General features: G+C 35.4%; 2 protein-coding genes across 2 annotated transcripts; both read left to right on the forward strand.

Moving 5' to 3' along the window:
* The first annotated feature begins 219 nt into the window (after nucleotides 1-219).
* On the forward strand, nucleotides 220-22,883 carry LOC107643795 (MIZU-KUSSEI-like protein (Protein of unknown function, DUF617)). Its single transcript, XM_016347541.3, has 3 exons — nucleotides 220-1,502; nucleotides 8,003-8,463; nucleotides 22,807-22,883. Exon 1 carries the CDS (start codon nucleotides 438-440, stop codon nucleotides 1,269-1,271), a length of 834 nt encoding a protein of 277 aa, XP_016203027.1. The 5' UTR covers nucleotides 220-437; the 3' UTR covers nucleotides 1,272-1,502; nucleotides 8,003-8,463; nucleotides 22,807-22,883.
* LOC148565472 (uncharacterized) lies at nucleotides 16,340-18,383 on the forward strand. Its single transcript, XM_088487168.1, has 2 exons — nucleotides 16,340-18,011; nucleotides 18,070-18,383. The coding sequence occupies exons 1-2, from the start codon at nucleotides 16,340-16,342 to the stop codon at nucleotides 18,381-18,383; spliced, it is 1,986 nt and encodes a 661-aa protein (XP_088343294.1).
* Nucleotides 22,884-23,171: the final 288 nt, after the last annotated feature.

Below are 23,171 nucleotides of genomic sequence, written 5' to 3' on the forward strand. Positions count from 1 at the left end.
TTGTGGTGTCTGTTTCAATTCCCATTTGCTTGCCTCCGAGCACTCATCAAAATCTCCAATTCCTTGTTCCCAATAGGTAGGTGGGGCTGCTCACCTTCCTTGAGTCAGATTCTCTTGCCTGTCCTTCAATAGCACAAAACCTGACAAAATATATTTTAGAAAAAAAATTAGAAAAGTTGTTAGAAATGAACAATAAATCACCCATTAAAACACACTACCGGGAAGCCACAAAGAAGAAACCAAAATATCACCTCTCACAAACAGAATCACATCACATTATCCTTAATGCAAAAATGCTTCTCTTTATTACCCTCCTTTGCTTTCTTCAACCTCATGTGATGTAAACTCATTCACATAGCAAAGATTTCAACCTCAAAAGGTAGAACAGAGTACCTTTCTTTTTTAATTCTGTTTTCTTTCCATGTTGTTCTTTTATTATGAAGACAATAATGGCAGCCAAATCCCCTCATGAATCATCTTTCTCGTTCTCACGGAGGTACTTCCATTGGAAGAAGAAGCCACTGGATGAAGATGACGACGACGATGAGGAAGAAATCCTCAAAGTCAGCTCGTCTTCACATTTTTGTGAGGTCGATGACGACGACGATGATAACAACGACGATGGTCAGTTCAAGATCGACGTGGCACTGGAACTGAAGCATGCCAAGCAGAACAAAAAGAAGCACCCGAAATCGAAGCTGAAGTCAGCACTCACAGTATTCACGAAGAGCCGTTCACTTAACACGTCATCATCAGGGCTAGGCACGCGCGTGGTTGGCACGCTCTTCGGACACCGTCGTGGCCACGTCCACTTCGCATTCCAAGAAGATCCAAAGCTTCAGCCTGCCTTCTTGATCGAGCTGGCAACACCAACAAGCATCTTGGTGAAGGAAATGGCTTCCGGATTGGTGAGAATTGCGTTGGAATGCGAGAAGAAGAACAACAGCAAGGGGGCGAAGAAGAAGAAGCTTCTAGAAGAACCGTTGTGGAGGACGTATTGTAATGGGAGGAAGTGTGGGTATGCGAACAGACGGGAGTGTGGGCCGGAGGAGTGGAAGATTCTGAAGGCGGTGGAGCCTATTTCGATGGGTGCTGGTGTGTTGCCGGTGACTGATGGTGACGGGAATGGAGCTGGGTCCGAAGGTGAGCTCATGTACATGAGAGCCAAGTATGAGAGGGTTGTTGGGTCTAAGGACTCTGAAGCTTTCTATATGATGAACCCTGATGGGAGTGGTGGTCCTGAACTCAGCATTTACTTGCTTAGAGTTTAGAATATGGCGGTTACTTCTTCCAAGACATGCTCATGTGAAAAATGATATTTGGGAACGGTTAAATAGTTTGATATTTATAATTGAAAATCTTTGATTAAACTATTTGACTATTCCCTATATTTTTCTTATGGAATGTATTTATGGAAGTAGCCACATTAGAATATTGTTATTTAATTTGCATAATAAACTACCACTTCGTACTTGAAAAATTTGAGGCCTAACATTTAGTTGGTTTATATTTTTAATAATTAGAATGGTGGGTGTTCAAATCTGTCAAGTATGGAATGAGAGTTTATCTTCTTTAAGTGTTATCTGTCAAGTACTAATGATAGACGAGAGCATATCAATACAGCGTTCCATAAGTGTTATCTTCTTTAAGTAACATTAGTTCAAGAATTCTGCATAGGCATCGTGTTAGTACTTCAAGATTAGGGGGTTATGTATTTTTGGTATGTTTGCAATCGATGTGTAAAGAAGGGTGATATGGGGGTGGTAGTTTCCTTTATTGCTTGTTGTCTTTATTGACTTTTTGGGATATTTTACGTTGGAGGTTTTGAAAGTGGCTTTAGTAGTAATATAAAAGGTGGTGGTGAAATTAATTGTTATTTGGATTCCAATGTTGAGCTACTAAGTGTGTGTTTGGATTGTGGTTGGTGAAACTGGAGTTTGAATAAAAATGATTTTATAAAATTGATTTTGGATAGAAGTAAGTTTGTGTTAACATGATTTATGTTTGGCAACTCTTTACCAAAATTGATTTTAATAAAATAAATATTATTTGGATAATATTAGTTAAAATCACTTTTAGATAGATAATTACTTAAAAAGACATGACATTAAATTATAATATTATTTTTTTATATATGTTTAATTTTTTTTATACTTTTCTCTTATATATTTTTTATATAATATATTTTTAATATTCTTAGTACTCTTTTTTAGTACATTATAATTTTTAACTATTATTATTATTTATGATTAATTTTTTTATTTAATTTATTTTACTTAATTGGATCAATAAATTCTATTATAAAAAGATAATAATAAATACAATACACAAAAATTATAACTATAAAAATATATAATGTCAAATAAAAAATTAATAAAAAATATAAATAATAAATAATAAAAAAAGAGTTCATATAGAAAAGAATAATAAGAATTCTATAAATAATGCAATAACATGTATAAAGGATAAAGTTGGTAAAAGAAAAATAAATATCGAAGGTATTGGCTAAAAGCACGTTAGTGCAACGGAGAAGTTAGAAATTATTGTTTCTTCTAAATGTGATTTTATTCATAAAATCACTTCTCCATTTGTAGAGAAGAAATTTAGCCAAACAAAAAAGTGAAGCTTTCAAAAAGCTCTAACGTAATTTTTTCCTTCAAACGTGGTTACCAAACACACCCTAAGTTGTTTTGTTTCTTTAATTTTCAAAAGAAACATTCTGTTACATGCCATTTGTTTATGGCACTTGGATTCCTTAACGGTGAAAATTCAGGAATATGTTTGGTTTCTGCTTAGAACCTAGAAGTGTTTGTCATGGCTCTTCAAATTTTGGAACTTGACGGAAACTATTTAATATGATAAAAAAAATATTTTTTTTTAAAAAAATTATTTTTATTTGAAATTCACTTTTATGGTTTAAAATGATTTTAATATATTAATAAAATAGAATTTGATTCTTTAGTTAAATTTTTTTTATAAATTTATTCTTAACAAAGTTATTTTATTAATTGTAAATAGAAATATATTTGACATTTGAAGTATTAAATTTGAGAGGTGTGAGAATTTTTAGATTTCTTTTGGTGTGATATGTAAATGAGAATTAGAATTTTTAAAAAAATTTATATTATTTATTTTTAGTTGTTCTAAAATAAGAAAAAGAATTCAACTCGAGTGAATTCTAATTCCTAAAGTTCCAATCAAGTGCTTAAGCAAAACTAAAATAGGAATTGCATTATATTAGCAATACAATTTTCCTTTTTTTGTTCTTTTATTGTTTTTGCATGATAACTTTGAGTGAGACAGAGCTTCATTGGTTAGTAAGAAAGTGACTAATCATATTTACATTCTATATATATAAAAAAAAGACAGCAAAAATTATAGGTATATCAACTGAAATTTTTGTCGTAATTATTAATTTTTTTTATAGATAAATTAACTACTGGCCTAAAAGAATGTGAGGTCTGTATAAAATTTTCAGTTTCCTACATTTGTGGATAGGAATGAAAATAGTTCTGATATGTCATGTAATTAATTGGTCTGAGTTTGGTATAAGAATTAGATTTTAGAATAAAATAATAATTTAATTGTTCGGGATAAGTTCGAAAATATTGAAATGTTATTTTAAAAATATAAAGATTAAATTCAAATTCAGTAAATTTTTTTAAGCGGGAAAAATTATTTTTCTGTTGAAATATGCGTAAAAACGCGTACCGATAAATTAGTCGACAGTATCAGTTTAAGTCTATTCAGTACTGTGTGAGAGCAATAAAAAGCGGTAGAAAAACTTAGGAAAATATTTAAAGTTGAAAACCGAACGCTAATTCTAAAGGTTTGGCCTAAAGTTGGGCCAAATTGGCCAAAAATACTAACGGGTTGGACTGGACTCAAGTTGGACTCAAAGCCCAACATATATAAACTCATTAATGAGCCAAATCAGCTCATTTTACCAACAAAGAAAGGAAGCTACGCTGGTTTGAGAAGAGAAGGGAGAAGAGGGCTTGACATTATTCACCTCCATCTTCCTCAAGCCATAATTTGAGCTACGGTGCTCCAATTGATGAGCCGTTTGTGGCCATGTGAAGCTTTCATCGAATTCTTCAATTCTAGCTAACAAAGTAGGTAAAAACTTAAAATTCATGTTCTAGTTTCTAGCCCTAACAAATTTTGCATTTTTGGGTATTGTTTTGAGTAGATTTTGTGATTTTGGTTGTTTAGGTATGATCTAGTAGCGGGTTATTATTAGATTTTGTCTCAATTCACAGTGGGTAAGGTAAGAAAACTCTATACCCTTGTGATTTGTCATATTTGTGAATCCTAAGTTTTGATTTTAGTAATTTATATGGTTTAACTTGGAAATTCTTGTTGGTTGAAATTGAATTGAGGAATTGGTGCACTTGGAGTTGATCTTTGGTGGCTAAGCGTTGTTGAGCTTGTTTGAGGACTCAATTTGGTGAATTTGTACATATTGGGAATCGGCCAAAGTATGGTTTTGGTTTTCTTTATGTAATATGTAATGTTTCGTGACACTTAGGCTACTGGCCTTTAAGATAAGATTGAATGCTGTGGTTGTATGATTAATTGCAAATAAATATTATGGTTGATGATGATTTTGATAAAGGTTGAAGAAGTTGTATATGGTGGAGTATGAATATTGATTATTATGATGATTGTGATGATTGGATGAATTATGATGTTGATAATGGGAAATTGTTGATGTATTGATGATTGATTATGTTGTTGTTGATAGATGATGAGAAATTTGAGAATTTATGATGATAAGTTGATGAACAATGTTTGTGAGGATTTAGAACGGTGTATATGTGAATTGTTTGATGTTGGACTTGTTAATTATGTTTAAGATGGTTATATTAAGAAGACATTAAGGAAATTAGGAGAATTTGATGGTTTGATAGCTAGATGCTTGAAAAATAGTTGGGAAGTGTTTACTATGAATATTTGAGTTGTGTTGAGTGTGTTTTGTTTGGTTTGCTTTAAGAAGTTTTGGAAAAAAAACTAGAGAATTGTCACTTTTGGTAAAAATCTGTTTTTGGTGAACTTTGGCAGATCATAACTTGAGCCTTGGTTTTTGAAATTGATTGGATTTTTTTTAAATTAAAGATGATTTAAAGAGATTTAAATGGACATAAAGTTTGAGGAAAATAGAATTTTATAGAGGAAGTTATGAGCATTTAAAGTTTAGTGCAGAAATCTGAAATTCTGCAACTTTAAATTTTTCTAAGTCTGATACAACATGCATACGCGGCCCACGCACGCGACGCAGGTAATGGCCTCTGCCCAGCACTCCCACGTACGTGGCGCATGGAAGCGTACGCGGCATGGTCCAATTTTACTTGTATACATACGCAGCACATTGGCCACGCATACGCGGACGCATTTTCTTCAACGTGTGCGTACGCATGACAGGGGTGTGCGTACGCACAACCCCTGCTTTGCTGAAAAATTGTTTTCTTCACTTTTTCAAGGATTTTCTAACTTTTTAAACTTCTTTAATTACCGTTTAAGATTTCTATCTAGTAATTAGGTACTAAGACTATTAGAGGTGAGTTAGTAAATTAAATTGATGAAATTTCATTATAAGTTTAGAAGACCGTGACTAGGTTTGGAAGTTCTGTGGATGGAATAGTTTGAGTGTCTGGGCGGAGCGTTGAGGTGACAATGAATTGGAAAACATGAATGATTATGGTTAATGAGATGAGTATAAGCAGACTTGTGCTACGAGCAGTGATCTCCGAGATTGAGTATTTGATTATCATATGCATTGTTCTTCGTCGTAGGGGCTGTGGCAGTCTCCCGCCTACGTTCGGATGTGAGAGCTGTGATATTCTCCCGCTTACGTGAGATGCATTGAATTGGTAAGTCGCTATGCGCCTCGAATAAGGGCTATGGAAGTCTCCCTCTTGTCAAGGTAGCGGTGCTGGCGTAGGGGCTGAGGCAGTCTCCTACCTACATTGAGATGTGAGGACTGAGGCAGTCTCTCACTTGCATAACCTTCTTTGCCGCCAGAGTGAACTCGTGCACTATAACCTGAAAGAGTGTGTCGGGTACTATAAATCGCGGGGCGCAAGAAAGAGTGGGCAGGGCACTATATCCCTGGTCGTGGTAGAAAGGTGACACCTCGGGGATGTGTCGGGTTGACATTTTGAACCGACAAGTGATATCACGAGCCAATAGGATTGGCATTTATCATGTGCATCTTCTAAGTGTTTTGATTGCTTTGCTTATTTGCATCTCTTGTCTAAATGTATAACATGCTTATTTGCTTCCTGATTTACTTGCTGTATATGTATATTACATGTGATTTACTTGCTTGCATTATCTGTGTTTGTCTGGTACCGAGGAGGTTAGGTAGGCAGTAGCGATGAGATCGCACTTAGGGTAGGTTGGTGAAGGCTGTGAGACAATGGTGTTCTAGTGAAAGTTAGAAATCCCTTACTTTAGATTACCCTATTTATAGTTTAAGTTATTTACTTCTTTAGCTTGAATATATCCGTATTGATGTGAAGTTTTAGTATTGCCTTTGACGTCCTAGAACCTTATATCTTACATATTGGGCACTATTACCATACTGAGAACCTCCAGTTCTCATACTATATGTTGTTATTTTTCAGATGCAGGTCGTAACCCACTTCGGTGAGTTGTGGGATGGTAACAGAGTGGAAGATCTTTTGCTATCTTTCTGTATTTTGGTTATGATGATATAGTTATTCTCTTGTCATTTGTATTTATATAACTTGTTGCCTTAGAGGCTTTATTTCTAAAAATATTGAGAGATAGGTTGTTGCTGTTTGAACTTCAAAACTCTGTTGTATTCAGTTTGACTAGCCAGCCTAAACTCCACATGCTGTGACTAGTCCTCTTTTTGTATCATATATATATATATATATATATATATATATATATATATATATATATATATATATATATATATATTGTTTACCTTAATTATTATTACCATGTGTATTCTGGAGCTATCTACAAGGTTTTATATATATATATATATATATATATATATATATATATATATATATATATATATATATATATATATATTATGTCTTGTTCTTTTCGTGCCAACACATTTAATTATCGTGTGTGAACACTTCGTGTTTTGTAATTTCGCTTTATGCGACTTTGAGCTTTTATTCTTTCATTGGGCTTCTAGTATTACTACTTCTTTCTATATATATATATATATATATATATATATATATATATATAGTACGGTATGAGCTTTAGGATTGTCATGTCACTTTGTTATCTTTTACTTTATGGCTAGAGGTAAGGCTTAGGGTAATAGGGTGTTACACCTGGCCTGCAACCTACTATAGGCTTTTCTTTTTAAGTACTAAAATTGCCTGTTATTCAATCTGACCTAACCTAAAATCTGTTACAAGGGTTGATAATTTTTTTTACAAAAATAAAAATATTATTAAAAAACTATTTTTTAATAAAAATATTTATATGTAATATGTCATATTTAATATTTATAAAAAAAAATTAAACTTTTAAAGTATTTAAAATATACAAAAGTATTTATAATAAAATATAATAAATTTAAAATATCTCTTGAATAAAAAAAAATAATAACACAAGATCTAAGTTTAATTATTCTAAGTTGAAGTACAACATAAAAAACTAAAAACAAAATATCATAAACTATGTTATTTATATGAGACGTGCGGATATGCGGATCTGTGGATCGGATCCGTAAATATCACTGCCAAATCTGTAATCCGATCCTACCATAGTGCGGATCAGATAATATCTAAAAAATTTGGATCAGATGCGGATAATTACTACGAATATGCAGATATTATCCAATGCATGTGCAACCCTACATAATAATTAAGTCTTTTTTGACTATTCCCTATATTTTTCTTATGGAATGTATTTATGGAAGTAGCCACATTAGAATATTGTTATTTAATTTGCATAATGAACTACCACTTCGTACTTGAAAAATTTGAGGCCTAACATTTAGTTGGTTTATATTTTTAATAATTAGAATGGTGGGTGTTCAAATCTGTCAAGTATGGAATGAGAGTTTATTTTTATTTGCAGATAAATATTTGTAGAACACCTTGGTATGGATCTTTTATTCTTTCTAATGATAGACGAGAGCCTATCAATACAGCGTTCCATAAGTGTTATCTTCTTTAAGTAACATTAGTTCAAGAATTCTGCATAGGCATCGTGTTAGCACTTCAAGATTAGGGGGTTATGTATTTTTGGTATGTTTGCAATCGATGTGTAAAGAAGGGTGATATGGGGGTGGTAGTTTCCTTTATTGCTTGTTGTCTTTATTGACTTTTTGGGATATTTTAGGTTGGAGGTTTTGAAAGTGGCTTTAGTAGTATATAAAAGGTGGTGGTGAAATTATTTGTTATTTGGATTCCAATTTTGAGCTACAAAGTTGTTTTGTTTCTTTAATTTTTTAAAGAGGTAAATGCTAAGGTGATGAAGGGTTTTTGCTTCTTTAGGTGATGAAAATAATGTGGATAGTATTATTTTATGATGTGTGTCTTTCGTATAGTTTTTTCAGGAGATATTGTCTGACTTGAGTTAGCAATGTCTGTAGAGTTGTTTTGTTTCATGACATAATTAGCTCGATGCAAATTAACTTCAATAAAAGTGATTTATTTGTTGGGTTTTTTTTGGGTTTAGATTTTAATTTTGTCATTTTATGAATATAGAATACAGTTTTTGTTATCACATTAATGTAATTTTCAAAATTTTCACGAACTCAAACTGAGAAAATAATTGCCAATGAGTTATAACTCAAATGACATAGTCTCTCCATACTCAATTAAGAGGTTGCGGGTTCAAGTCTTATATCTTTGATAAAAAAAAGAGAGAGAAAATAATTGCATGACAAAAAAAACAGAGATATAATAATAATAATAATAATAATAATAATAATAATAATAATAATAATAATAATAATAATAATGACAAATCGCCCAAATAAAATATTTGGATTTTAAAATTATAGAAATACAACTTTTGCAGTTTGGATACGAAAATATAATTTTCTACAAAACTATATAAACCGCTGAAGGAGTTCTATAGGTTCTAAATACACATAAATCATTGGAGGGATTCCACGGTTTACGTTCGTGTTGCATTTGGCTAGAAACCATAGTAGGGGTTTCACAGTTTCTGTTGGAATCGAAAATAAGCATAAACCGTGGAAGGGGTCCAATGGTTTATGGTTGAACCGAGCTGCACCATACATATGAAATCTAGAGTGAGTAGTGTGATGGTTGAGAGTCATTTTCACACATTCACAAATGGAAGGGGAGGAGAATTTAAATACAAATTAGAAAGATTAAATACAAAAAGAATACTAAAGAAGAGAATTTAAATTTATGTGGTGAAATTTAGTATTCTTTTCGTTATAATCTTTTAGTATTCTTTTTTAGTACTCTTTTTGTATTTAATTATATCTTTCTAATGGAATATGTATTATAAAAATTAACTATAGTAAATAAAATATATACTAATTTAAGAACACATAGTAAAAATATATAAAATCAAATAAAAAATAAGGTTCTATAAAAAATATGTATTAATAAAAATAATCAAAAAATTTATATGAACAACAAATCATAAAAATTCTATTAAAAAAATACAATAATATACATCAATGAACATAAAAAAATTTCTAAACAAAAATATCCATACTATTACTAGAAAAATAAATAAAAGATAGATAAAAAAATCAAAACTTAACAAAGAGTATTAACTTATCACAAAATAAATTTAATTTAATATTTTTATATATTTCATGATTAATGATAACATATTAAAAATAAATACAACTTATTACTTTAACAATAAACATATTATTATTAATGCTAAAAAATTAAAAATACATAAACTACATTATAATAAACTTAAAATTCTTCTTTTGAAATATACGTTACTATTAATGAAATATAGTTTAATTATTTTAAATATTTTTCGTTATCCATTAAATATATAAAAAAAATATTTGTTCTTATGGTTACCTGAAACGGTGATTTAGATCTAGATGTAAGGTCCAGACTCCTTGTGAGACAACGTCTGGCTTGTTCTTGAGCCGAGATACTGTCATTCGAGTTCCTTGTTATACTCTACTACACAGAGTTTTACGCTTAAGCTGTAGAACAGAGGTAGTGTGGTGTTACGGACCTCTAAAATAAAATACATACGTATAATAGCGGAAAAATATAATATACTAGGAGCCTTTAAAAAAAGAGGTAAAGCAAAATCGCAAAATAAAAAGCGCAACGCTCAGGAAACGAAATTACTTGCGTGCTAAGAAACCTAAAGATCATAGATATGAATAAGCGAAAGAGTGGATAGTAGACAAGAATACAGCATAACTAGCTCCTGACTCAACCTGCGAAGTCAAGGCTGGTCGGAGAATATTTACATACATATACAAGTATCCCAAAATACCCAAAATACAGAAATAAAGTCTTAACTCTCCTTCAACCTATAAGAGGGACAAAATAAACAAGTTTCTTGGAGAGAAAGCTAAGCACATATGTACATAAACTGATAATTAAGAGAACCCAGGGACCACTTCGCTTCAGGGATCCAGACGCCTAGCGAGGAGCCTCTTGACCTGCATCTGAAAATAACAACACAGTATAGGATGACAACTGGAGGTTCTCAGCATGGTAAAGGTGCCATGCATATAATATATAAGGTCCTTGGAATGCCTGAGGCGATCCTAGAACAACAGCACTCAGTCATAAAACTTAAACTCTAAACAGAAGTCATAACAAGGGTAGGTATTCTAAGGAATTCTAAACTTATTTACTTAACCCTAACCTTATCACCAACCCGTTCCACCTTTCCTCTGTCCCTCCATCACCAGTGGTTTAGCAGAGACAGACAACCAAACAGTTTCAAGCACAAGTAGAAAACAAGTAGTGCATGTACCAAATATAACAATTAACATATTATATATTCAGTTAAGCAATCCCAAGTAATGCAAAGCAGACAAAACAAACAGAATGCACATGATGCATGCCTGTCCTATGGCTGATGAGGCTCATCTGTCGGTTATCCAGCCAACCCGACAAATCCGAAACCCTTAGACTGTCCCTCGCCGCGCATCTCCATGAGTCTATGCATAGATTTTCTCATTCATTCAAAATTCATACATTCATTCATTCATTTATATATCACTCAATGGGGATATCCATTCCCGTGAATTTATACGTACTCGGTCACCCTTACGACGTAGGGTCAACAGAGTATCGAGTTTCAACCTCGAACACGTGGTGGCAGGCCATGGTTTTGTCACCCAAAAAAACTCGTATCTCATATATCATTAAATTCATAAGCCGCATAATATTCATAACCATTCATATTCATTATATAATCATTCATCATAGCCATGGCATCATGATTTCATTTAACCTTCACATCATTCTCTTATAATTCATCATGTTTACCCCTTTTCTTCATCTCCAAGTTACCTCAATTTCCTAGCTTCAACTAACTACTAAGCTTACTAATAAGATCTAGGGTTAAAAGGATAAAAATAGAGGTTTAGAGGTTCGAAACCATGTTTGAATCATAAAAATATAAGTGCTGGAAAAATAGAGTGTGTGCGGACGCACACAAGTGTGCGTGTACATAATTTGTGGAAAGCAGAGCGTGTGCGTGTGCACACCAGCCAGGAGCTACTTAGTGTGCATGCGCCTCACCTATGCAAGCGCCACTAGCAGTAAGCATACATCGGTGCATGCGCACATTTTCTTTAAAACACCAGGTGCGCGTGCACACACCATAAATTCTGATTCTGATGTATTTTAAAAATTTTCAGTTTTTACACCAGATTTCTGACATCCATAACTTACTCTACAGGATTCGGTTTTCCGCAAAATTCATACTGTTCTCATGCTTATAAAACCCTCTTTGATTTAAAATAAATCTCATCTTCATCCAAAATTTGAGGTTCGAGTTATGGACTGCCAAAGTTCATAAAAATCAAGTTTTTGTTCAAAACCTCAAACTTCCATTTTCTTTAAAATTTAACTTACCATCTTTATATCCATCAACACAACCTATCTATATCAATACCACAACGACCACCATAATAAACCATACCTCAAATCAACAAGCACCAAAATCAACACAATATGGCTTTACCATATATTTTAGTGATTAATTAGTTGGCTAGTTTTTTAAAAAATAAAAACTCACGTATAGTTGTTTTTATGTAAAGTTATAATTTGAGAATCGTTAGAAGATTTGACAAGTTTGACTAAATCATCATTTAACGGTTTTTAACGGTTAATTTTTATTGAAATTTTGATATTAAATCAAATTTAACAAGACAAATATATGGTTAAATTAAATAAAATAAATATTTTAACATAAACCTCAAAAAATTCATTTATAATTTATTATGGAGACAAAGAAAATAAAACAAATATATATATATATATATATATATATATATATATATATATATATATATATATATATATATATATATATATATATACTTTTACAATTTTAGTGGAGACAACTACCTCTCTTTCGGTAAACCTTGATCCGCCCCTATTTTCAACCCTAAATTCTAAACCCTCTAAACTATTAAACCTTAAACCCTCCAAACCCTACATTCTAAAATATAACCTTCTAAATCTTAAACCTTAAATTTCACCTAATAAACCCTAAACATTATTCTTAACTTTTAACCACTAAACTTTACACACTCATCAATAAATTCTAAATTCTAAATCTAAGATCCTAAATCATAAACCCTTAACCATAATATATAAGCTAGCTAAGTAGAATTTTCTTTTTTTTTTTACATATATTTAGAATATTATGTATATATAAGAGTTAAAATAAAAAAATCAATAAATTTTAATTAGGAAGTTTATTTCTTTTAGTCCATGCCAATTAACTTTTTTAAAATAATTTTGTTTATTTTATATTTTAAATCTTAAACCTTCTAAAAGTAGAATTTTTACAATTAAAAAATAACATTGGTTAATGTGGATAGTTAAAAGTTGGTTCGTTAAGTATATTTTTCTACTAATTAATAGATATATAATATTTTTTACCTCAACCAATATTTGGAAAAAATATTAATAATTTTACTTATGTTTATAAAATTAAATTTCAGTTTGGTGATTAATTAGTTGGCTAGTTTTTAAAAAGATAAAAACTCACGTGTAATTGTTTTTATGTAAATTTATAATTTGAGAATCGTTAGAAGATTTGACAAATTTGACTAAATTATCATTTAACAGTTTTTAACTGTTAATTTCACATGAAGACAACTACTTATAAGTCTTCACTTTCAATAAATATATTATCACTACTTATTTATTTTTATTTAAATTTTGATATTAAATCAAATTTAACTAGACAAATATATGGTTAAATTTAACGAAATAAACATTTTAACATAAACTTCAAAAAAGTCATTTATAATTTATTATATATATATATATATATATATATAGATAGATAGATAGATAATATTCTTTTACAATTTCAGTAGAGGCAAGTACCCATCTTCCGGTAATCGTCGGTCCTCCTGATAAATCACTATTTTATGATATATTTTGGACTGAATTGAGTGGATTTTATCAATTAATCTCATACTTATTCATGTAAATTGCATATTTTTAAGTTTCCTTCCTAATTTTGTGCTATGATTGAAAACATGTTTCCTAGACCTTAAAATTGTTAATTTTTAATTCTCCTTTATTACCATTCGATGCCGTGATGTGTTTGTTGAGTGTTTTAAGGTTTACAGGGCATAGATGACTTAAAGGATGAGGATGAAGCATGTTAAAGTGGAAGGAGTACAAGAAATTGAAGATTTGAGAAGTGAGGAGCGAGCGCACGCATGGCTGACGCGTACGCGTGACCAGGGGCGTCGTTCAGCAACGCGTACGCGTGACTGACGCGTATGCGTGGACAGGTGCAAGGTTCAGTGACGCGTACACGTAGTCGACGCGTACGCGTGACAGAGTGTCACGTGCTGCACTTAACAGAACTCGCTGGGGGCGATTTCTGGGCTGATTTGGACCTAGATCCAGGCTCGAAAACACAGACTAGAGGCAGGGATGGAGCTGAGACTGGACATACTTCACTTTCCACTTTAGTTTTTGATTAGTTTGGAGTTTTAGAAAGAGAAACACTACTTCTCCTAGGATTTTTAACATTCTTCGTTTTGCATTGAATTGGATCTTGAGAGAGCTGCTACTACCTTCAAGTAGAGTTATTGTCTTTAGAGTTTCTTCTCTATTACTTCTATTTCTTTTGTTTTTCCGTTTAATTCCTTTGAATTCATGTTTAGATCTTGTTACTTTTGAATTTTATTAATACATTGAATCACTTTATGTTTAATTTAAGTACGTATTTGATTCGTGTTAATTATTGTTCGTGTCAATTTTTATTTAATTAATTTTTTAGAATTATCATGTCTTTTATTTACTTCTATTATGTTTTTATGAAAATGGTATTCATGTTAATGGAGTACACATTCCAACTTGGCTTAGGGTTGATTAATTGGGATTCCTTGAGTTGTGATACTCAAGTATTATTTGTAATTGAAAATTGTTTGCTAACTCAACTCTCACCAACTCTAGTCATTCCCCACGAAATGACTAGGACTTGTGAGCTAGAGTTAGTGAAGCCACTTGACTTTCTTTCAATTGTTAGAGGATAACTAAGTAGAAGCAATGAACATTTACTATTCTACTTGGGAAAGACAACAAGGATAGAAACCCCAATTCTCTCCCCTAACCAAGGCCTTTAATTTCAAATACATAACAACTCTTGTTATTTATTCGTTGCTCAAATTTTTGGTTGTTTATTTTCCCATTCTCAAATTCAGAAAATATTCAAAAAATTCCTAAACAATAATTTGCATGCTGTGTCAACTCTTAGGGAAACGACCCGGGATTTTACTTCCGGTTATTTAATTTTAATTGTGACACAAATTAAATTAATAGTAGAATTTTCGTTAGTTAAAACTGTACTTGTAATGCTATTTTTATCAGAAATTCTTAACTGACATTTTCCACCCATCACCCCCTATTTCCAATCCTAAATTTTAAACCTTCTAAACTATTAAACTTTAAACCCTCCAAACTTTACATTTCAACCTATAACCCTCTAAATTCTAAACCCTAAATTTCACGCAATAAATCCTAAACCTTATCCCTAACTTTTAACCACTAAACTCTACACACTCATCAATAAATTCTAAATTCTAAATCTTACACCCTAAATAATAAATCTTAAATCATTCAACTTAAAATAACCATATCTAACATTTTCTATCATGCAACGTTAACTAGTTCCATGCATGTTACCTCTTACCAACTAACAAATAAATTCTAAACTAAAACATTCCATCTCAAATAATGTCTCAATTTATACATAATATACTTTTCGTGTCAACAATTATGAGATATGTCGTCCACTAATTAACTAAAATATAAGCTTTTTTCCTCCATAAATTATTATACATTGCATTAAGCCAAACTAATTGTAATTTAAAAATGTTTATGACAACACAATACGACACCACATATACTAACTTTAAATGATATAATCACTCTCATAACTAAAATTTCTTAAATATTCATAATGTAATGATATAATCACATATGCATTCATCAACCCTAATAAAAATAGTCCATCAAACCTCATGCAACAAAATTTAACATTTTTATATTGAGCCTATTATTATTATTATTATTCAAATATGGTTAATAACAAAAAAATATTAGTTAAAAATAGTTAAAAAATTTTTATTTAGTATTTATTAATTATTGTAATAATTAATAAACACTAAATAAAATAAATTCTGACTATTTTTTTACCTAATATTATCGATTATTATTATTATCATCATTATCATTATTGTTGTTGTTGCTATTATAATAGCTACTATTGTTCTTCCTGTTATGGCCACTTTTTTCAATTTTCTGCTCATTTAATTAGTGTTAGTTCCATCAACATGGTTTTTGTTGACCAGCAACTAATTTTTTCCAACTTTAGTAATTGCTACTAATATTCCTCTTTCCTGATTGATTACCAAAAATTAAATTGACCCTAAACCCGTAACATCTTTCTTTTGATTATAAAAAATAATGAAGTCCATATCCACATTTTAGATAAAAAAGCATTATAGGACCATGCAAAAACGGCCCACAAATCAACATCTTTAACATTAAGATTAATTTAAACTAATCACAATAAGATGGATGACAACATAATGTAGAGCTCTGACTTTGATTCAGTAATTGTCGACGTTAAATATATATTTGATGAAACAATACGTATGAGAGAGAGCGAGAGAGAGAGAGCGGGGTGGGGAAACACCGGGCGGGGTAGGACTAGGCAACCACAACAACTAGGTAAGGATCCAAGGATTTGGAATCGAGAACAGTATCTTCGATTGGAACAGGACTCTTTTACTATCTTTGTGGACAGACTTCCCAGTGATATCTCAAAGCGCGAACTGTTTGCTTTGTTTTCATGGACGGGGAGGATCAATGACATCTACCTCTCAAGGAAGACGAGGAATGGTACTGTTTATTTGTTTGCGTTCATAAGGTATACAACAAAAGGAGGGGCCTTGAAAGCAATTGCGGACATGAATCACATGCACCTAAGAGGAAAAGAGATTTTTGTGGGGGAGGCAAAGTACAGGAGGAATTTGTCAAATCAACAGAAGGCAATAGATGTTGAAGCACCAACGAGGACGGCGGTTGCCGGGATAGCCGACAATGGTAAGGAAGCTAATGGCAGGCTTGGGCGTAATCTGGATGAAAGGAGGCGTGCAAGCGAAGAAGAGGGTGATCAGGGTGGTAGCTCCGATCAAACTAGGGATCAGATGTTAAAAATGAAATCGGTGGACACTGGGATTGAGAGCAGCGGGAATGGTGGGGTGAAGGAAGTGGAAGCCTCAGTGATACCGGATAATCTGGCTTGGCTTCAGAAGAGTATTATAGGGAGTGCAACAACAGTTATTGACTATCGTTTATTGAAGGAAATAGTAAGTACGGAGTGGCCTAACGTGGTTAACGTGTGCGACATGGGGGCGTACAAAGCCATGTTGACCTTTGATAGTGCTAGTGGTTTGGAAAAGGCACTGGGTGCTGGTATGGGCAGCCTACTGCAGTTCTTTGATAGTGTGAGCCACTGGGAGGAGCATGTGCGATGCGATAAGAGGAGAGTGTGGCTTGAGTGCGTTGGACTACCGCTGCAGGTTTGGTCAGCAGACACATTCTATAAGATTGGAAGCCTGTGGGGTGATGTGGTGTTCTGTGATGAGAATACAACTTCTTTGTTGTCGTTTGGCGCTGGACGTGTTCTGGTTGATACGTGCAGGTTTGAAGTCATTCATGAACGGATTCGTGTCCTGATAGGAACAAAGGGTTATGATATCTTCGTTACGGAGAATGGGGGCAATGCAACTCGAGTAGCAGGGAGTGTGAGAAAGGATGGTTCGGCCAGAAAATGTGGATTCTCAGTAGGAGCCGGTCATTCAACTAAGGACAGACTAGGACACGTTGAGGGTTACCGGAGTCACATACAGCGGCTGGAGTGGGATGCAGAGGCGGAATTGATGGCCTTGGTGCCTAGGGAGGACGACCAGCAAAGGGGTAGAATCGTAATTCACTCAGAGGATTTGAATGAGTGGAGTAACAGATCTTTAGTTTCTAAAACGGTAAACAAGGAAATCAATTCCAAAGAGAAAATTGCTGATATTACGGGATCCCTGGCTAGCAGTGAGGAGGTAAATTCGGAAAAAACTATATCATGGGACTATGAAAGACGTTGTATGCGCGAGGAAGCTGTTTTGCATAAGACTAGAAGGGGTTTGGAAGTCATTGGGCCCACTCACCATAAAAATAATGCTGAGGCCCATTCTATCCATTCTAAGGCCAAGGATGTGAGGTTGGGCCAAAACCAAGAAGACCAAAACTATGCTCTTCAAGCTGGACCGGGTCGGAGGTAACTTGGCGGTGTTGGGTCAGACAGAATTACTAGCGGGTTATGTGGGAGGGGAACGGGGCTGTGGTATTGACGGAGAGGCCAAAGTCGGCGCTGACTCTTTTGCCGACGGGAGGGAGCCGAAGGGAGTGACGAAGCTTGTGGCAACTGCTGGTGTGAGAGGAAGGGCGAGCCAGGATGCGGTTGATAACGGAGGGCGATCTCGGTTGGAGCAGTCCGCAGTCAGCGGGGATGTGGACCAGGCGCCGTGGTCGACGACGATTAACGGCGAGAAAGGAAGGGGAAGCCAGGGCACAGGCGTGGAAGGTAGCCATGTATGGTTGACGAAGCCCGCGGTGGAAAAGGGTAGGGAGCAGTCAGCGTGAGCGCAGCTTGTCCATGGTGGGGAGCCGGGGTTCGCTGAGACAGGCAGGTTATCAGTGGAGGCGCTGAAGGGCCGAATGTCACTAGAGGGGTGGCTGAGGTGAGTGTAAGGCAGGAACGAGGAAGGATGGCCTCGGACTGGTTGGGAGAGGAATCTAGTTTGCGTGTTGGTGGTTTTGGCGATGCAGGGGCACGTCTCAATGGGGGCCAATGCGATGAGGGTGGGCCAGAAGGAGATGAGGTTCACGGAATAGTGGCAGAGTCTAAGATAGAGGGAGAAGACGCAGTTGAGGATTCGACTGGCCTAGAGTGTGACAGTTGTGATGCGGGTAGCGACGCAATATCAGAAATGCCAGACAAAAGAGCGAAGGAAATGTCCGAAAATAGGAAGGCATGGGAGCTTGCAATGGAGTCTGGAGCAGTGCAGTATGATGAGGAGGATGATATAATGGTGATATTGCAAGCACAAAATGAAGCGATCGCTCGGAAGAAGAAACAAGCGAAGCAGAAGGAGAAAGCTAGGAGAAGTCGCCCGAAAAATCGAAAAAAGGTGTGTATAAATGTGTTAAAATGAATTTTAGCTCTTGGAATATTAGGGGGTTGGCTGGAGTTGGAAAATTAAGTATGGTGAAAAATTTTAGGAGGAAATTTAATCTGAGTATGCTAGGATTGATAGAGACAAAGAAAGCAGCATTAACTAAGTTTGAAGTAGCCCAACTTTGGGGAAATGATGCAGTTCAGTGGGAGTTTGTCGGCGCGGAAGGGGCGTCAGGAGGTATGCTCTTGATGTGGGATGAAGCAGTATTTAAGCTATATAACTGCTATAAAGGGGATAGATGCTTATGTGTGGATGGTGTGCTGTTGAATAATAACTTTCATTGTGCTTTCTGCCTAGTGTATGGTGCACATGTAAGGGAGGAGAAGTTGTTGGTATGGGAAGAGTTAAGCTTTCTAGCTGGGTTATGTCAAGTGCCGGTTTGTTATCTGGGGGACTTCAACGAGGTTACTCAGGTGGAAGAGAGGAAAGGGGCTGTTTCATTGACGACGTCTGCAGTAGATTTTAAATCATGGATTCAGGATATGGAGTTAGTTGACCTTGCTCTGACTGATCGAACGTTCACTTGGTTCAGGGGCCAGTCCTGCAGTCGCATCGATAGGGTCCTGGTCAGCCTAGAGTGGTTAGAAGAATTTCCGGATACAAGGTTGCGAGGTGGACCTAGAGGATTATCAGACAATTGTCCGTTGATTGTGGATGTGACACGTATGAGAGGGGGACCAAGACCTTTTCGTAGCCTGGATTCTTGGTTTTCTCATCAAGGATTCCGGAGAATGGTAAAGGAGGAGTGGAGGAACTTGGGGGATGCTCCATTCTTGGATAAGCTGAAGGGGTTGACGATTCCACTTGGCAAGTGGCACAAGGAGAATTTTGGAAACATGGATATGAGGATTAAAAAGTTTGAAGAAGAGATCAAGATAGTCGATGACTTGGTGAGCAATGGAGTGTATGATGAGACTATGGAATCTAGAAGAAAGGCACTTGTAAGCTCATGCAAGAAGTGGTATATTAGAAAGGAACTCCATTGGAAGCAGATGTCCCGGTCCAGGCATGCTAAGGAGATGGACAGGAATACTCGTTACTTTCACAACTTAGCCTCAGCTCGAAGGAGAAACAACCGCATTGACTCTAATGATCAATGGAAGGCTAGTACGAAATCAAGCCAGGATCAAGGTTGCTGTACGAAAATTCTATAAAGACTTGTACCATCAGGAGACATCGCCTAATTTAGGGTTCCGGGACGGGCTGGTAGAGCAGATAAGTGAGGAAGAGGCAACAGAGCTGGAGTTGATGCCATCCGTGGAAGAAATAAAGGAAGCAGTTTGGGACTGTGAGGCAACTAAGGCACCAGGAAGTGACGGGTATAATATGAACTTCATTAAGAAGTGTTGGGATGAGGTCGGTAGGGAGTTCACAGAGGCAGTGATGGGATTCTTTCAGTCTACGGTGCTACCTAAGGATTCAAATGTCACTTGGGTGGCACTAGCGCCGAAGTTTGTTGGTGCCAAAGAAATTAAAGATCTCCGGCCGATTAGTATGGTGGGTTGTGTATACAAGGTCATTTCTAAGGTGTTGGTTCGGAGGATGCGGAAGGTTATGCCGGGTTTAGTTGGGGAGACTCAGAGTGCTTTCGTGAAGGGCAGGAAAATACATGATGGGGCTCTGATTGCCTGTGAAACTGTGCAGTGGCTGAAAGTCAAGAAGAAGAGCTCGACGATAATCAAATTAGACTTTCAAAAAGCTTATGATAGGGTCAAGTGAAATTTTGTGGATATTGTTCTGCACAAGATGGGATTTGGCAGTAGGTGGAGGGCTTGGATAAAGGAATGTGTTTGCTCGGCATCTATGTCGGTTCTAATTAATGGTTCCCCCTCGAAGTCGTTCAAAATGGAAAGGGGGCTAAGACAAGGAGACCCTCTGTCCCCCTTTCTGTTTGTGCTAGTGGTGGATGTTCTCCATAGAATGATTCAGGAGGCTGTGAGGAATGAGCGTATCATTCCGATTTTGATTGGGCGAGACAACATTGAGCTCTCACACTTGCAGTTTGCAGACGACACGATCCTATTCTGTCCTGCTGAGGAGGAGACGATTAGGAACTACCAACGTTTGTTGCGTTGCTTTGAGCTGATGTCTGGTTTGAGCATCAACTTTGAAAAGTCCAGTTTTATTCCGGTGAATTGTGAGAGGCGGTGGACACGGAAGATGTGTCATGTATTGGGTTGCAAGGAAGCTTCCTTACCAGTCAGGTACCTGGGCATCTCTCTGGGAGCAAACCCGAGGCTTGTTCGGACATGGAAACCGGTGATTGATAAGGTGGAAGAAAAGCTGAGCCTGTGGAAAGCAAAGTCCCTCAATAAGGCGGGTAAGCTGGTCCTCATTAAATCGGTCCTTAATAGCCTACCTGTTTACTATCTCAGTTTGTACAAGATGCCCAAAGCAGTGGCGGAGAAGCTGATCTCACTACAAAGACGGTTCTTATGGAGTAAAGAGGACGGGGGGTATGGGATGCCGCTAGTAAAATGGGATATAGTAATGGCTCCAAAAAAGGCAGGAGGGTTGGGAGTTGGTGATACAGTGACTCGAAACACAGCCTTACTGTTCAAGTGGTGGTGGAGATTCTCGAAGGAGGACTGTCCTTTATGGAAGAAAGTTGTTTGCTCCTGTAATAATATGAATCCTTCTGAGATGCTGAGTGGACAGCCAATACCTACAAGAGGGGGTCCTTGGAAGGAGATCTGTCAATTACAAATCAGAGAACCTCAGGTGAGAGAAAGGATGGTCAGCGGCTTGTCCATGGAGGTAGGTAATGGCAGATTAATCCGGTTCTGGGAGGATAACTGGTTAGCTAGTGGTCCATTGAAAGATGTGTTTCCAAGACTTTTCTCGGTTTCAAACCTCAAAGGATCCGTTATAGGGGACTGTGGGTTCTGGGATGGGTTAGAGTGGATTTGGAGTTTTCAATGGAGGAGAGAGTTATTCCAATGGGAGTTGGAGCTAGTAAACCAACTTCAAGAGAGGCTACAAACAGTAAAGTTAACAAATGAAAGAGAGGATAGTGTGGTATGGAAATTTGATAAATCTGGTATTTTTCCACTAACTCCTTTGTGCAGGTGCTGCAATTAGAGACTCTTCCGGAGGACATCACAACCTATAGTTTCACTAGTGCTATCTGGAGAGGGTTCGTACCCCCAAAGATCGAGCTATTTGGTTGGTTTGTGTTAGTGGGCAGGGTGAAAACCAAGGATAGATTGTGTAGATTAGGTGTTATTGCACAACAAGATAATTTGTGTGTGTTATGCGGTAAGTCTGAAGAGACGGCGTTTCATTTGTTTATTGGGTGTGAGCTCACTTGGCAGGTGTGGAGTGCTTGGCTGTTCGCTCTTGGGAGGATTTGGACACTGCCAGGTTCTTTAAAGGATCACTTCCTAAGTTGGACGACTGGTTCAGTGCGGAAGGATGAGAGGAAGCGGTGGTTCATTGGATTTTTTGCTGTTATATGGACAATCTGGCTAGAAAGGAATCGTAGAATCTTCAAAAATCAAGTATCTAGTGTGGCAGAAATTCTAAACAGGTCTTTTGAATTCTCTGATGAATGGCTTGGTGGTGAACCCTTTGGTTGTTGATGGCATTGCCGAAGATGACTAGGGGTTGTCATGTACGCTAAGTAATCTGGTGTTGTTCCTGTTCATATGTTGTTATGGTTTACTCTATTGCTCCACCTTGTGTGTTGAGCTCTTTATTTCAAAAAAAGTAATTGTCGACGTTCCTCCCAGCATCGATGTCACATGTATAGAAGTAGTTTCAGCCACGTACTTTCATCACCTAAATAATCAATATGCATTCATCACCATAGTATTTACCTTCGAAAGAAATATTCTGTTATATGCCATTTATTTATGGTAATTGGATTCCTTAATGGTGAAAATCCAGGAATATGTATAGTTTCTAACCTAGAAGTGTTTGTTATGGCTCTTGATGGAAAACTATTTAATATGAGAAAAAATTTTATTTTCTTTAAAAAATCATTTTTATTTAAAATTTAATTTTATGATTTAAAATAATTTTAATATATTAATAGAATGAAATTTGATTCTTTAGTTAATTTTTTTATAATTTTATTCTTAACAAAGTTATTTTATTAATTGTAAATAGAAATATATTTGACATTTGACGTATTAAGTTTGACAGGTATGAGAATTGATTTGAAAATTAGATCTCTTTTAGTCTGATTTGT

The sequence above is a fragment of the Arachis ipaensis genome, chromosome B5 (genome assembly GCF_059453495.1).
Source record: "Arachis ipaensis isolate K30076 ecotype BB chromosome B5, ASM5945349v1, whole genome shotgun sequence".
In the NCBI taxonomy this organism is placed as follows: Eukaryota; Viridiplantae; Streptophyta; class Magnoliopsida; order Fabales; family Fabaceae; genus Arachis; species Arachis ipaensis.

Bases quoted from the DNA above. Each gene is read 5' to 3' on its own strand.
- LOC107643795 (XM_016347541.3), top strand. From the start codon at position 438: ATGAAGACAATAATGGCAGCCAAATCCCCTCATGAATCATCTTTCTCG.
- LOC148565472 (XM_088487168.1), top strand. From the start codon at position 16,340: ATGAGAGAGAGCGAGAGAGAGAGAGCGGGGTGGGGAAACACCGGGCGG. The intron at 18,012-18,069 runs GTCGGAGGTAAC...GTTATGTGGGAG, and splicing joins TGCTCTTCAAGCTGGACCGG to GGGAACGGGGCTGTGGTATT.